This window comes from Saccoglossus kowalevskii, chromosome 3, assembly GCF_978046115.1.
Source record: "Saccoglossus kowalevskii chromosome 3, keSacKowa6.1, whole genome shotgun sequence".
In the NCBI taxonomy this organism is placed as follows: Eukaryota; Metazoa; Hemichordata; class Enteropneusta; family Harrimaniidae; genus Saccoglossus; species Saccoglossus kowalevskii.
In genome coordinates this window covers 16,381,499-16,398,403 of record NC_140643.1, presented here as the reverse complement: position 1 = coordinate 16,398,403, position 16,905 = coordinate 16,381,499, and the positions used below count along the sequence as shown (strand labels likewise).

At 37.4% G+C, this 16,905-nt stretch overlaps 1 protein-coding gene across 2 annotated transcripts in view; it reads left to right on the top strand.

Moving 5' to 3' along the window:
* Positions 1-9,568: 9,568 nt before the first annotated feature.
* LOC100372028 (calcium-dependent secretion activator 1-like) overlaps positions 9,569-16,905 on the top strand; it is a 76,880-nt gene continuing 69,543 nt past the window's right edge. For both annotated transcript variants that reach the window (XM_085496824.1, XM_078010913.2), the window contains exon 1: positions 9,569-10,517. In XM_085496824.1, coding sequence (XP_085352950.1) covers positions 9,732-10,517 — 786 coding nt within the window. In that variant the 5' untranslated portion in view covers positions 9,569-9,731. The remainder of the gene's footprint in view (positions 10,518-16,905) is intronic.

The window sequence follows — 16,905 nt, the reverse complement described above, 5'->3', positions numbered from 1 at the left end:
AGTGGTGATTTGTTGTCATTGTCGGGGATTGTTTCTCATTCAGTTCACCTGGGTACACTGGTGGATTATTTCTTATTTATCTGGGTACACTCGGGGTTTGTTTCTCATTTACCCGGGCACACTGGAGGATTTTTCCCATTTATTTGGACACACTGGGGAGTAATTTCTCATTTACCTGGCTATAATGTGGAGTTGTGTCTCATTTACCTGAGCATATGGAGGATTGTTTCTCATATACCTGGCTATAATGTGGGGCTGTGTCTCATTTACCTGGGCATATGGAGGATTGTTTCTCATATACCTGGCTATAACGTGGGGTTGTGTCTCATTTACCTGAGCATATGGAGGATTGTTTCGCATATACCCGGCTATAATGTGGGGTTGTGTCTCATTTACCTGAGCATATGGAGGATTGTTTCTCACATACCTGGCTATAATGTGGGGTTGTGTCTCATTTACCTGGGCATATGGAGGATTGTTTCTCATATACCTGGCTATAATGTGGGGTTGTGTCTCATTTACCTGGGCATATGGAGCATTGTTTCTCATATACCTAGCTATAATGTGGGGTTGTGTCTCATTTACTGAGCATATGGAGGATTGTTTCTCATATACCTGGCTATAATGCGGGGTTGTGTCTCATTTACCTGAGCATATGGAGGATTGTTTCTCATATACCTGGCTATAATGTGGGGTTGTGTCTCATTTACCTGAGCATATGGAGGATTGTTTCTCATATACCTGGCTATAATGTGGGGTTGTGTCTCATTTACCTGAGCATATGGAGGGTTGTTTCTCATTTACCTGGCTATAATGTGGGGTTGTGTCTCATTTACCTGGGCATATGGAGGATTGTTTCTCATATACCTGGCTTTATGTGGGGTTGTGTCTCATTTACCTGAGCATATGGAGGATTGTTTCTCATATACCTGGCTATAATGCGGGGTTGTGTCTCATTTACCTGAGCATATGGAGGATTTTTTCTCATTTACCTGGCTATAATGTGGGGTTGTGTCTCATTTACCTGGGCATGTGGAGGCTTGTTTCTCATTTACCTGGCTGTAATGTGGGGTTGTGTCTCATTTACCTGAGCATATGGAGGATTGTTTCTCATATACCTGGCTATAATGTGGGGTTGTGTCTCATTTACCTGGGCATGTGGAGGCTTGTTTCTCATTTACCTGGCTGTAATGTGGGGTTGTGTCTCATTTACCTGAGCATATGGAGCATTGTTTCTCATTTACCTGGCTATAATGCGGGGTTGTGTCTCATTTACCTGGGCATATGGAGGATTGTTTCTCATATACCTGGCTATAATGTGGGGTTGTGTCTCATTTACCTAAGCATATGGAGGATTGTTTCTCATTTACCTAGCTATAATGTGGGGTTGTGTCTCATTTACCTAAGTATATGGAGGATTGTTTCTCATTTACCTAGCTATAATGTGGGGTTGTGTCTCATTTACCTGAGCATATGGAGGATTGTTTCTCATTTACCTAGCTATAATGTGGGGTTGTGTCTCATTTACCTGAGCATATGGAGCATTGTTTCTCATTTACCTGGCTATAATGCGGGGTTGTGTCTCATTTACCTGAGCATATGGAGGATTGTTTCTCATATACCTGGCTATAATGTGGGGTTGTGTCTCATTTACCTGAGCATATGGAGGATTGTTTCTCATTTACCTAGCTATAATGTGGGGTTGTGTCTCATTTACCTGGGCATATGGAGGATTGTTTCTCATTTACCTGGCTATAATGTGGGGTTGTGTCTCATTTACCTGGGCATATGAAGGATTGTTTCTCATATACCTGGCTATAATGTGGGGTTGTGTCTCATTTACCTGGACATATGGGGGATTGTTTCTCATATACCTGGCTATAATGTGGGATTGTGTCTCATTTACCTGGGCATATGGAGGATTGTTTCTCATATACCTAGCTATAATGTGGGGTTGTGTCTCATTTACCTGAGCATATGGAGCATTGTTTCTCATTTACCTGGCTATAATGTGGAGCTGTGTCTCATTTACCTGAGCATATGGAGGATTGTTTCTCATTTACCTGGCTATAATGTGGGGTTGTGTCTCATTTACCTGAGCATATGGAGGATTGTTTCTCATATACCTGGCTATAATGCGGGGTTGTGTCTCATTTACCTGGACATATGGAGGATTGTTTCTCATATACCTGGCTATAATGTGGGGTTGTGTCTCATTTACCTGGGCATATGGAGGATTGTTTCTCATATACCCGGCTATAATGTGGGGTTGTGTCTCATTTACCTGAGCATATGGAGGATTGTTTCTCATATACCTGGCTATAATGTGGGGTTGTGTCTCATTTACCTGGGCATATGGAGGATTTTTTCTCATATACCTGGTTATAATGTGGGGTTATGTCTCATTTACCTGGGCATATGGAGGATTGTTTCTCATATACCTGGCTATAACGTGGGGTTGTGTCTCATTTACCTGAGCATATGGAGGATTGTTTCTCATATACCTGGCTATAATGTGGGGTTGTGTATCATTTACCTGGGCATATGGAGGATTGTTTCTCATATACCCGGCTATAATGCGGGGTTGTGTCTCATTTACCCGAGCATATGGAGGATTGTTTCTCATATACCTGGCTATAATGTGGGGTTGTGTCTCATTTACCTTGACATATGGAGGATTGTTTCTCATATACCTGGCTATAATGTGGGGTTATGTCTCATTTACCTGGGCATATGGAGGATTGTTTCTCATATACCTGGCTATAATGTGGGGTTGTGTCTCATTTACCTGAGCATATGGAGCGTTGTTTCTCATATACCTAGCTATAATGTGGGGTTGTGTCTCATTTACCTGGGCATATGGAGGATTGTTTCTCATATACCTGGCTATAATGTGGGGTTGTGTCTCATTTACCTAAGCATATGGAGGATTGTTTCTCATTTACCTAGCTATAATGTGGGGTTGTGTCTCATTTACCTAAGCATATGGAGGATTGTTTCTCATTTACCTAGCTATAATGTGGGGTTGTGTCTCATTTACCTGAGCATATGGAGGATTGTTTCTCATATACCTGGCTATAATGTGGGGTTGTGTCTCATTTACCTGGGCATATGGAGGATTGTTTCTCATATACCTAGCTATAATGTGGGGGTGTGTCTCATTTACCTGAGCATATGGAGCATTGTTTCTCATTTACCTGGCTATAATGTGGAGCTGTGTCTCATTTACCTGAGCATATGGAGGATTGTTTCTCATTTACCTGGCTATAATGTGGGGTTGTGTCTCATTTACCTGAGCATATGGAGGATTGTTTCTCATACACCTGGCTATAATGCGGGGTTGTGTCTCATTTACCTGGACATATGGAGGATTGTTTCTCATATACCCGGCTATAATGTGGGGTTGTGTCTCATTTACCTGGGCATATGGAGGATTGTTTCTCATATACCCGGCTATAATGTGGGGTTGTGTCTCATTTACCTGAGCATATGGAGGATTGTTTCTCATATACCTGGCTATAATGTGGGGTTGTGTCTCATTTACCTGAGCATATGGAGGATTGTTTCTCATATACCTGGCTATAATGTGGGGTTGTGTCTCATTTACCTGGGCATATGGAGGATTTTTTCTCATATACCTGGCTATAATGTGGGGTTGTGTCTCATTTACCTGGGCATATGGAGGATTTTTTCTCATATACCTGGTTATAATGTGGGGTTATGTCTCATTTACCTGGGCATATGGAGGATTGTTTCTCATATACCTGGCTATAATGTGGGGTTGTGTATCATTTACCTGGGCATATGGAGGATTGTTTCTCATATACCTGGCTATAATGTGGGGTTGTGTCTCATTTACCTGAGCATATGGAGGATTGTTTCTCATATACCTGGCTATAATGTGGGGTTGTGTATCATTTACTTGGGCATATGGAGGATTGTTTCTCATATACCCGGCTATAATGCGGGGTTGTGTCTCATTTACCCGAGCATATGGAGGATTGTTTCTCATATACCTGGCTATAACGTGGGGTTGTGTCTCATTTACCTGGGCATATGGAGGATTGTTTCTCATATACCTGGCTATAATGTGGGGTTATGTCTCATTTACCTGGGCATATGGAGGATTGTTTCTCATATACCTGGCTATAATGTGGGGTTGTGTCTCATTTACCTGGGCATATGGAGGATTGTTTCTCATTTACCTGGCTATAATGTGGGGTTGTGTCTCATTTACCTGAGCATATGGAGGATTGTTTCTCATATACCTGGCTATAATGCGGGGTTGTGTCTCATTTACCTGGACATATGGAGGATTGTTTCTCATATACCTGGCTATAATGTGGGGTTGTGTCTCATTTACCTGGGCATATGGAGGATTGTTTCTCATATACCCGGCTATAATGTGGGGTTGTGTCTCATTTACCTGAGCATATGGAGGATTGTTTCTCATATACCTGGCTATAATGTGGGGTTGTGTCTCATTTACCTGGGCATATGGAGGATTTTTTCTCATATACCTGGTTATAATGTGGGGTTATGTCTCATTTACCTGGGCATATGGAGGATTGTTTCTCATATACCTGGCTATAACGTGGGGTTGTGTCTCATTTACCTGAGCATATGGAGGATTGTTTCTCATATACCTGGCTATAATGTGGGGTTGTGTATCATTTACCTGGGCATATGGAGGATTGTTTCTCATATACCCGGCTATAATGCGGGGTTGTGTCTCATTTACCCGAGCATATGGAGGATTGTTTCTCATATACCTGGCTATAATGTGGGGTTGTGTCTCATTTACCTTGACATATGGAGGATTGTTTCTCATATACCTGGCTATAATGTGGGGTTATGTCTCATTTACCTGGGCATATGGAGGATTGTTTCTCATATACCTGGCTATAATGTGGGGTTGTGTCTCATTTACCTGAGCATATGGAGCGTTGTTTCTCATATACCTAGCTATAATGTGGGGTTGTGTCTCATTTACCTGGGCATATGGAGGATTGTTTCTCATATACCTGGCTATAATGTGGGGTTGTGTCTCATTTACCTAAGCATATGGAGGATTGTTTCTCATTTACCTAGCTATAATGTGGGGTTGTGTCTCATTTACCTAAGCATATGGAGGATTGTTTCTCATTTACCTAGCTATAATGTGGGGTTGTGTCTCATTTACCTGAGCATATGGAGGATTGTTTCTCATTTACCTAGCTATAATGTGGGGTTGTGTCTCATTTACCTGAGCATATGGAGCATTGTTTCTCATTTACCTGGCTATAATGCGGGGTTGTGTCTCATTTACCTGAGCATATGGAGGATTGTTTCTCATATACCTGGCTATAATGTGGGGTTGTGTCTCATTTACCTGAGCATATGGAGGATTGTTTCTCATTTACCTAGCTATAATGTGGGGTTGTGTCTCATTTACCTGGGCATATGGAGGATTGTTTCTCATTTACCTGGCTATAATGTGGGGTTGTGTCTCATTTACCTGGGCATATGAAGGATTGTTTCTCATATACCTGGCTATAATGTGGGGTTGTGTCTCATTTACCTGGACATATGGAGGATTGTTTCTCATATACCTGGCTATAATGTGGGATTGTGTCTCATTTACCTGGGCATATGGAGGATTGTTTCTCATATACCTGGCTATAATGTGGGGTTGTGTCTCATTTACCTGGGCATATGGAGGATTGTTTCTCATATACCTAGCTATAATGTGGGGGTGTGTCTCATTTACCTGAGCATATGGAGCATTGTTTCTCATTTACCTGGCTATAATGTGGAGCTGTGTCTCATTTACCTGAGCATATGGAGGATTGTTTCTCATTTACCTGGCTATAATGTGGGGTTGTGTCTCATTTACCTGAGCATATGGAGGATTGTTTCTCATACACCTGGCTATAATGCGGGGTTGTGTCTCATTTACCTGGACATATGGAGGATTGTTTCTCATATACCCGGCTATAATGTGGGGTTGTGTCTCATTTACCTGGGCATATGGAGGATTGTTTCTCATATACCCGGCTATAATGTGGGGTTGTGTCTCATTTACCTGAGCATATGGAGGATTGTTTCTCATATACCTGGCTATAATGTGGGGTTGTGTCTCATTTACCTGAGCATATGGAGGATTGTTTCTCATATACCTGGCTATAATGTGGGGTTGTGTCTCATTTACCTGGGCATATGGAGGATTTTTTCTCATATACCTGGCTATAATGTGGGGTTGTGTCTCATTTACCTGGGCATATGGAGGATTTTTTCTCATATACCTGGTTATAATGTGGGGTTATGTCTCATTTACCTGGGCATATGGAGGATTGTTTCTCATATACCTGGCTATAATGTGGGGTTGTGTATCATTTACCTGGGCATATGGAGGATTGTTTCTCATATACCTGGCTATAATGTGGGGTTGTGTCTCATTTACCTGAGCATATGGAGGATTGTTTCTCATATACCTGGCTATAATGTGGGGTTGTGTATCATTTACTTGGGCATATGGAGGATTGTTTCTCATATACCCGGCTATAATGCGGGGTTGTGTCTCATTTACCCGAGCATATGGAGGATTGTTTCTCATATACCTGGCTATAATGTGGGGTTGTGTCTCATTTACCTGGGCATATGGAGGATTGTTTCTCATATACCTGGCTATAATGTGGGGTTATGTCTCATTTACCTGGGCATATGGAGGATTGTTTCTCATATACCTGGCTATAATGTGGGGTTGTGTCTCATTTACCTGGGCATATGGAGGATTGTTTCTCATATACCTAGCTATAATGTGGGGTTGTGTCTCATTTACCTGGGTATATGTACGAAAGGGGGTTCCTTTTTACCTCAGTGAACTGCAGGATTGTTTTTTTCGTCGGTTTACCACAGTATACTGGATATTGATTCTCATAAACTTGGGTATCGTGTTGTGTTTCATTTACCTAGGTACAGGGGGATGTTGTTTTTCATTTACCCGGGCTCACTGTGGATTGTTTTCATGTACCTGGGTTCATTTGGAATTGTTTTTGCATTCATCCGGGTACACTGCAGGGTTAGTTCTCATTTATCTGGGCACACTGTGGGTTGTTTCTCATATACCTGGTGGGTACACGGAGATTGTTTCTCATATACCTGGGCACACTAGAGGATTATTTCTCATTGACCTGGGTATACTGTGAGGGTTGCTTCTCATCTACATAGGCATGGAGGGGGTTCTTATTTACCTCAGTGAACTGTAGGATTTATCATGTCTCATTTATCTGGCTACACTAAGAATTGTTTCTCGTTTACCACAGTATACTGGGTATTTCTCATTTACCTGGGTTCAGTGAAGGATTGTTTCTCATTAACTTGGCTATAGGGAGTGTTGTGTTTCATTTACTTTTGTACAGGGGGATTGTTTCATTTTCCTGGATACAGGGATCTTGTTTTTCATTTACCTGGGTATATTGGGGATTATTTTTCATTTAATACCTGGGTACACAGAGTTCGCTGGGGGAATGTTTCCCATTTACAAGGGAGTGCCGTTTTGTTTTTACCTTGGTACGGATTTTTTTTTTTAATTTACATTGCCAGGGTTAATTAAAGCATATTATGTAGATGGGGGAAATTAGGTTGACCTTGCCCATTATTTCGAATTAAATTAAAACAGCCAGTGTATAAGTGTCCCTGACGGGACATCGGTAGTTGCTCACAGTACACCCCCCTCTGTCCCTCGGTTTTTCCTATATACACTTGTATAATACTATATGGTTGTTTGCATTCTGGATTGTCGAAAATTAAAAGTATTTTTTAATTTTTCTGTATTTAATGAGAAAAGAAATATGAGATTGTATTTTTCATATTTCCTTGTACGTTGGGAATTGGTGACGGTTTTCACACGTGACACTTCGGCACACTTGATAGTGTCGATTTTCATATATACGGATACACCGTGATTTTCTTTTCATATACTTGGGTACACTTGAGAGGGGGTTGTTTTTCATATTCTTGGCCAGATGTAGTTGGTTACTATGAGTAGTACATGGGGAATTGTTTTTCACATACCTGGAAGCACTGGGACCGTTTGTTATATTTCCAAGTACATCGCTCAAGGACTGTTTCTCAAGCACCCAAGTACATTTGTACACCGAGGGATTATTTCTTATGTACGTAAACTGCACCCGCACCACCATGATACATGACTCGACTAGTGATATGCCATGACGTATGGGATTTGTGTAAGCTGTAATAATTTTTTTTTTTATTTTCGTAATAATGTAATTTAAATAAATAATGTACGTAAATTCGTAGAGGTGGGCAAGGTGTGAAATGTAATCAGCTATTTTATTCGTCCGTAATTTGTACAAAGATCTTATTTTTGTAAGCGTATAAAGCATTCTCCAAATTAAATGTCGTAATTCGTACCAATTTCCAATTTTGATACACAAACATAAATTATCAAAAAACTGATAAAAATGTAATTAGGAATTTGCATTATCTGTAAAGTGTAAAAACCTTTTTTTGCTGTAAATGAACTTTCATTTTATTTCCTGTAAAAACGTAAAATACCGTTTTTATTTCCTGTAACCTGTACCAGCTACCCCTTGCCCCCTCCGTATTTGCACGTGTAACTCATTTAAGTGCAAATCATAAGAAGTAGACTCTGCGTAACGACCAAATGTGTGCTATCTCGTAGTGAGAAGTACGAATCAGTCTAAATCAGTCTCTGAAAAGCTTTCAAACATACTGTTTAGATTCAATATATGATGATAATAAGGGAACAAAACATCAGAATAAACTCCGCACATACAGACATCTAAAAACAAAATCCACTTTTGAACAATATTTAGAAACAGTGCAAAATCCGAGTCCCTTCCACAGGCCATCCATGACCAAACTAAGAATTAGTGTTCATGCGTTAGGAATAGAAACTGGAAGACATAAAAACATTGACATTTCAAAAAGAAAATGTCAGTTTTGTCAATTAAACGAAAATTGTATGCTACCTCCCAAACTTCCTGACAAAGAAAAAATAGTTGCAATACTAAACAATAGTAGTAAAAAATTAGCTCCTCAAATTGCTAAGTACATACATGATTGTTTTAAAATCCGAGAGAACAACTTGAAAAAAATACTACCAGCTGCCTCAAAATGAATAAAAACAATTACTTTAATTCTTATTATATTTTATTAAATAAATAACTTTATTATTATTATTATTATTATTATTATTATTATTAATAATAATAATAATAATAATAATAATAATAATAATAATAATATTATTATTATTATTATTGTTATTATTATTATTATTATTATGTAAAGTCCTCGCGTTATATTGGGCTGTAGTGTGTCGGGGTACGGGTGAGTTGTCGGGTAAATTGATACTATCAAATTGCAATCATATTTAAATCAATGAACGAATGAATGGGTTAAATAGCTAAACAAATTAATATGTAAATTTATAAAATAAAATAAAAATAGTTAGACGGAAAAGTATTGCTTCCCAGGAAGTTACATTTGTTGTGGTTGAAAAGCGCGAAGGAACACCTTGCCGCCCCCTCCCACTTTTCCCAACATGCTAAGCGATTCCTCTTCTGTGCGCATGCTCCATGCAGCCAAAATATTGTGGTTGGATTTTTTTTCTACTCCCGGCAGGTTGTTGGGCGAAAAAAAACGCCAAAATTGACGATCGAGAAACTTAACAGGTTTGATCGACCAGCTGCAAGTAAAGGACAATGTTAAACCCATCGTCCAGCGAAGAGGAATCGGACACTGAAACAGTGGAGGATGAAACAACCGACACTTTATCTGTGCCGAGTCAGACAGGTACCATCCGCAATAGTGCATCGAGTAACGACAGTCTACAGGCGCAGACAAGAGGTCAGACCATTGCCCGTCCGGCCAGTCCTAGTCCATCTGTGATCAGTGAAAAGGAACGAGAAGAAACAGAACGACTGGAGAAAGAAGAGGAAGATAGAAAGAAACGCCTGCAATTGTACGTATTTGTCGCGAGATGCATTGCTTATCCATTCAACGCCAAACAGCCGACGGATATGGCAAGGAGGCAAACCAAAGTGACCAAACAGCAACTCGAAACCATCAAGGAGAGATTTCGGGCATTTATAAACGGGGAAACGCAAATTGTCGCTGATGAGGCGTTCTGTAACGCGGTGCAGAGTTACTTCGAGGTGTTTCTGAAGAGCGACAGGGTTGCTATGATGGTTCAGAGCGGGGGCTGCTCATCCAATGATTTCAGGGAAGTCTTCAAAAATAACATTGAGAAGCGGGTCAGAAGCTTACCCGAGATTGATGGCCTGAGCAAAGAAACCGTGCTCAGTTCATGGATGTCAAAGTTCGATTCCATTTATAGGGGGGAGGAAGATCAACGCAGACAACCCCAAAGGTTGGCAGCCACTGCTGCCTCGGAGCTTATTCTCAGCAAGGAACAATTGTACGAGATGTTCCAAAATATTCTCGGAGTTAAGAAGTTTGAACATCAATTGCTGTACAATGCATGTCAGGTTGGTACATTCTTACTTTTTTTTTATTGACATTGTGTCCAAATTACTTAGATTGAAACAGAAAATCAATTACGTTAATTAATTTTAAATAAAAATAATTCTAAGTACAATGTAGTCCGAACGCAGTCAATGGTAGTAAATGTGTTATTCATTTATTTCCTAAACTTTTGTTTGAATCAGATTTAAATTATTCATGAAACTAGAACTGTACAATAATGCCCAAAAATGCAAACAATAAAAGAAACAAAATAATAAATTTATTCTGAATATTGAAAAAAAAGAAGCTATTTTGAAATGCAATTTGTCAATATTCTGTATGACTATTGAATAGTTTTTGTTATATCGGAAATATTCTTTCCTATGTTGAATTTCAAGTTATTTGAATTTCCTTTTTGCTAAAGAAGAAAAGAACAAGAATAAATCCTGGTTGTGCATTTCCCTCCAAGCCCCCAGCCTGTCTCTTTTGCATACCATGATCAATCATATGGAAGCAAGAAATGAAAATGGCAGTTTATGAGAAATTACTATGCGTATGTCAGAATAATGTGACGAAGATAATAAAAGAAAAAAAAAGGGTGGGCAGTCAATGTTGGAGAATAATTGCATTCGATGTTCAGTTTTAGTAGAAATAGCCGTGACGTGTCTCACGTAGGCACTTAGCTGTTAAAAAATAAATTATGAACTCACTATGATATGATAAATTAATATTTATTAAGTATGTAGATACAATGAAATTTATTCATCGTCAAACCCTGTCAAAACTCTGAGACGACCCAGGTGTGCTTACTACATTCCTTAACATGATATCAATAATTAATAAGTTCAAAAAAAGAAAAAAAAAGAAAGAGCAGTCTTTAGGTTCTACCTGCAAATAATGACATTTGCTGAAATACGCATTAAATGTAAAAAAAAAAAAAAAATTAAATACATATGACACAAAGTATTACTTAATTTTGCCATGACATTTGCATGCTGTTAAAATATTGATTACATCACCAAAACCAACCCCAAAACGTATAAAATACAAGTCATCCCTCTAGCATTGGTTACTTTGGACCAGTATGCGCTTCTTTTTTTCCTCCCAAATTAATTACATGTAACATGGGATCTAATTACGTCTGCGAAACATCATTTTTGCAATATTGTGAAATTGAATTAAATTAGTTACACCTGGCAGATTGGGTGTGATGCATCTCGTCCATTTGAAATGTGCACCCATACCCGTGTTTGATTAAGTGTCTTAACGAGAGGAATTAAAATAGAACAAGGGAGACAGTAAATTGACTTTTAAATCATTAAAATAAAAGCAGTTGAAATAACCGTTGTTTTTGTTTAAATTTTGTGGGGGACCTTAGAAACTAATTCTCAATATCACCGGACAACATATGTTTACAAGATATTTTTATTATTTCACAGTGTAGTGGGCTGAATAATTCAGTATGTTTTTTGTTGCCTGCGTACTATGTAGTCAATTTTGCTTTCAATTTGTATGTCACACCTATTGAAGCTGTAACGTCCGTGTCCTCAGTATTTTTCAAGGTCAGCGTTTTCTGATTAATAGATGGATCGTCATATGTACATTGACTGTTATTACGATAAATTGAGTCCAATTCTTTTAATCCCATGAACATCGTTATTTTTCCGGCCAGAATTTTGTGGTAATTTGCAATATTTTTTTTTGTATTTTTTGATAATTTTCTTTGTAAACTTTTAGAGCAAATAAAACATAATTTCTCATCAACACGTTTTAAATAAAAAAAAGACATGGCAAAAAATATGCAGTGAATTCTTTAGAAACTGTGACTAAAATTGACTTTGGTTCATGAGGGATTTACCTTCATCTGTATCGATCAGTCAAGTAATTGAGGCAATGTCAAGTTCAGTGTCGAGGAGAGATTGATTGAAGTAGATTTATTAATTTAAAGATTGAGATGTTTTTCATATACATGTTTTAAAGATTGGGTAATTAGCACTTTGTTATATTAAATTTCTGTACCAATGGCTTTCATGTAATATATCCTGAATGTTATTTCATTGGAGTTTAATAGTACTACTGCATCCAACCTGGGTCATCCGTAAATAGCTTCAACTATTTTCAGATTTTATCTTGTTTACTGACTGAACTGTTTAAGTCTGCACAGGATTGTAATTTTCCCTAAAGCAACTTACAACATTACTATAGACCTTTATAGGTTTTACGCTATGGTTTGGATAAAGATGCTGGGTCCCCTCTATTTAAAAAAAAAAAAAATTGCACAAAGAATGCATGTTTTTGATTTTTTTTTGAAAACTAGATGGTTTTGAAATGGATTGAGTACATACTCTGCTGGATCGTCTTGTCTAATATTGCTTCGTTTTGAGACTTTCAACTGCTGTGATGATACTGTATATTATTTGATTTAAAAAAAAAAATGAAAAAAATCATTTTATTCATTTTATAGAAATTTCTGGTTACATGGCTAATTAGCTGTTGTGTAAAATAGCCTAGCTTTTCACGTTTTTGTAGCTTTTCACGTTTTTGTTGTCAAAATTTGGAATTTACTTGTAGTGCGAATCCTAAATAGGCCTGCTTTTCAAGTCTTCACATTGTAGCCTTGGGGGAGTTTAATGTAGTATCTAACCTGTGTTGTTTATTGGGTTTGTATTTACATTTTAGTCTTTTTTTCACGCGTTATATATGTCATATGGGATCTGGACTCATAAACTGACAAAGAGCACCACCTTTTTAAAAACGAAGTCTTGACATAGATGCATATGGAGTGTCCCACTCAATGAGAATACACACCATACATGTTTAATAGATGGCTTCTCTAGCATAAGCCTGCGTTGATAGACCAGCTATGACAACAATTTGACAAAATTATATTATCAATACTAAAGTACTTAAGATACGCCCATATGACAGTGCGTGTGATGTTAGTAAATACACAAACAATAGGACATCCTCTGTTGTGACGATTAGTTGTCATGTGCATGTACTAATTAAAACCATTATTAAATCCAACATAATTATCCTAAATAGGAAATATACACAATAATACAACCCATTCCTGATTCCTTGGATAAAAGCTTGGTACTTTACCATGTCATGCTAGAAAAAGTTTACGTCAATGCAAATTGTGCCCGGTAATTAAAAAGATAAAGATAAGGTTGACCATATATTGTCTCATTTTGTGTACTTTTTCTTTGCGGCAGTACCGATATTAGCTAATTAACATTTCTGGGCCATGTATAATGCCATAATGATATACATGCGTATAAACTTGTTGGAAAATGGAGCTAATTTCTTTTCACTATTCAGCATGTTTTGAGTTTAACAACATATACAGGCTTATAGCAACCTAAACTGACTTGATATTTGACACACATAACATGCCCACCTACGTTGAAATAAGCTAAGCTGTTATATACAATCGACCAAGCACTAAAATTCAGTTCAAGACGTCAATACACTTAAACACTTTTTGCAAATGGTCGTAGGTGTCGTATTAAGCCTCTTTACACTAGTGTAACATGTTCTCATCTGTTTTTACGCCGGCATAACTATTATGGAATATTTACGCCAGTGTTGATACCCCCTTCAAGGAGGGTTTAAACTCTGCTATTTTTTAATATGTTGTTGTAGTAACATGTTCACAGATTTTTTGCTCTAAAGACACACAAAAAGCAGTTGTGAACACGATGCTTTTTATTTGATTCTGTATTTAAATATTGTAGGTGCTTATAGATTTAATTATTTGTTTCTTTTGGAATATTGAATTCAGCAATAGTTGTTACTAACTCCCAAACTTTGTTTACACTCCCCCCCAGGACTTTTTAGCTTATTGATCTATTATTGTTGTTTTAACAAAATTGATTAAATAGATTTTATTGTTGCATATGCATATTCCAAAAATGTTTATGCGTCGCCACATTTCTGTTTTTCGCGGGACTCATGCTCTCTTTTTGCGTACATTCGAACAAGCAGAGTATTGTGGTGAGGTCATTTGTAACATTTCTTGTAAATCTCGTAAATTGACCCTCAATGCGTTAATGGGGTGTTTTTTTTTTTTTGTCTGAGAACAACATACATAGATGTTTAGTGGCTCCTTTTGTCTGTGCCACTAAATAGCCCGCTTGTCAGAGAAATAAGTAGTCTGCCCCATTGAAGACTGTAATCAAACTTCAATGGTTATTATGAAATACACATCGTGTGTGTTTTTTATTTTGGGTCATGTTCTTGCATGCATTGCTTTGTCTTACTGTGATGTGGCTGCATCAGAGCAGTTGCCACTCTTCAAAAGTTTGCTTTATTGCTTATTGAAACACGTTTCTCAAAAAAAAATGAATTTGGTTACGAGAAAATACAATCACAACCTACAAAGGGCAACAACCATAAAATAATTGACCACAAAAGTCACAGAACTAAATAATATCTCATTTCACAAATAAATAGAACTGAAAAAAAAAAAAACATCTGTGGAGTACATCCTTTTTAGAACTTTATTCTAATCTCTTTTTCCAGATTACAGAGAATTATTCTGAGCCGCTCTTGCCTGTATGCTTTAGAAACTTTAATAATTATAAACTATAGCCTCTCGCTAAAATACCGGTACAATCAATTTGGTGAAACAAAAATGGAATAATTTTTACACTGTTGAAACCTTCAATAAAAAAAAATTCATTATTATTTAGAAAAATTCACAACTGCATTTTAAAATTATTTTAAAAGTAATCATATTAGAGTGATCGTATAAATGTAAGTCGACTCTATACATAGTTGAATTAACATTCTTAATGGAATTAATACATACCAAATTGTTTATGATAAGACTATTCGCTATCATTAATGCTGTGTTGATTTTCTTTGTTCTGCAGCTGAAATCCCTTCAAAACGTTCCCAGTGACGCACCTCATTTCGTATCATATGTACGTCTTGTAATATAGTTTACATATTTAGAATGTAGGTTAAATGGCGGTGGTCGTCTCGCTGCTTCATGTTCGATATGGCGTATACACCATGTGTAAAATATTGTTTACACAAAATTTGAACACACACTGTGCAACAATGACCCCTGTCCCTTAATGGTGGCCAGTGGGTGCATGGGAGTAAAATGTGGTATTTATGACTATTCAAAATGGATGCTGTACTATGTAGTATGGTCTATGAGGAAGTTTCATTACTTATTCTTTTTTATTTATTTATTTAATGGAATGATTAAAAATTAGTTGTGCTTTTTTGAAAAAATTTCTCCATTTTCATTAACAGTTGGCATTTACTATATCACATATGTCTGATATTAAGTACCACTATACTGGTCTAAACTTGTTCCATTCATTTCCTTTGCCTTGTCAGCTTTGGTAAATTATTTGAAAATAAAATGATGCAATGTATGGATTTCTGACATGACCCTAGAAGAATGCCAGTATTTTAGCAGTTGCATTGGTTGGATTCCTTGGTAGGGGAGACGGGGAGGGTGGGATTAGGTGGTTACCGGTAATTGGTTGTGTGTTTATTATCTGTATTACCATATTTGCTCTATTAGTAACACATGCTTTTAACATGTAAATGACAGAGGTATGTGTCTGTGGTTGAAATACACAGCATGCAGAATATCTGTCTTGTAATATTGCAAACTGAAATGTCATGCTGTCCAAATGCTTCTATTTACTTATAATATGCAAATTATGTCCTTCTGTGGGTTCTGTGTTGGAGCTTTCTCTACTACTATAAGTATATTTATATATACATGTATATGTATTCCACACCACATCCCCGCTACACAGACTCTTCCCGCAATTGACAGAACATAACCTAGATTGGTTGCCGCAGGTCATGTGACCTGTCTCGTAAATTAATGAAATTGATATTTCTCACAGCTTGATATTCTGATAATTGTAGGGCATGCCAGTGACATTTTCACTTCTACAAAAATTAACTACTCTCCCTGACTCTGGCACTCATGTGATTAAATTGGTTTACAGTTTCATTGTGGCCTTTGGCAGTGCTGCTGAGCAGGTCTTAGTATAGGAATAGTTCCATTGAAACACATGTGTCATATTTGGTCGTTGAGCCAAGACTACCGATAGTATATTTCAATATGTTGATTAATCGTAAAAATTTTGTGATTTTTCATTTTTGTTATTAATACTAGTTGTTAAATGTAGTATTGACAATGTAGCATCTGCCACCACCGCTAAAAATATTTTATTTTCGGTAGACCAGTCACTTTGGCGACTTGACATTCTTGTGCATATTTCGATGATTTTAAAGAAACTGATTTCTAGATGATAGGTTCTTAAAAGTTGCCAATGCAATCAGATGGATTCTTGGTCTCACCTGATGATCTGAAGTATCTGATCAAATTCCGTCTTTTCAGCTGACTTTTTAATAAAAATACGACCAAAT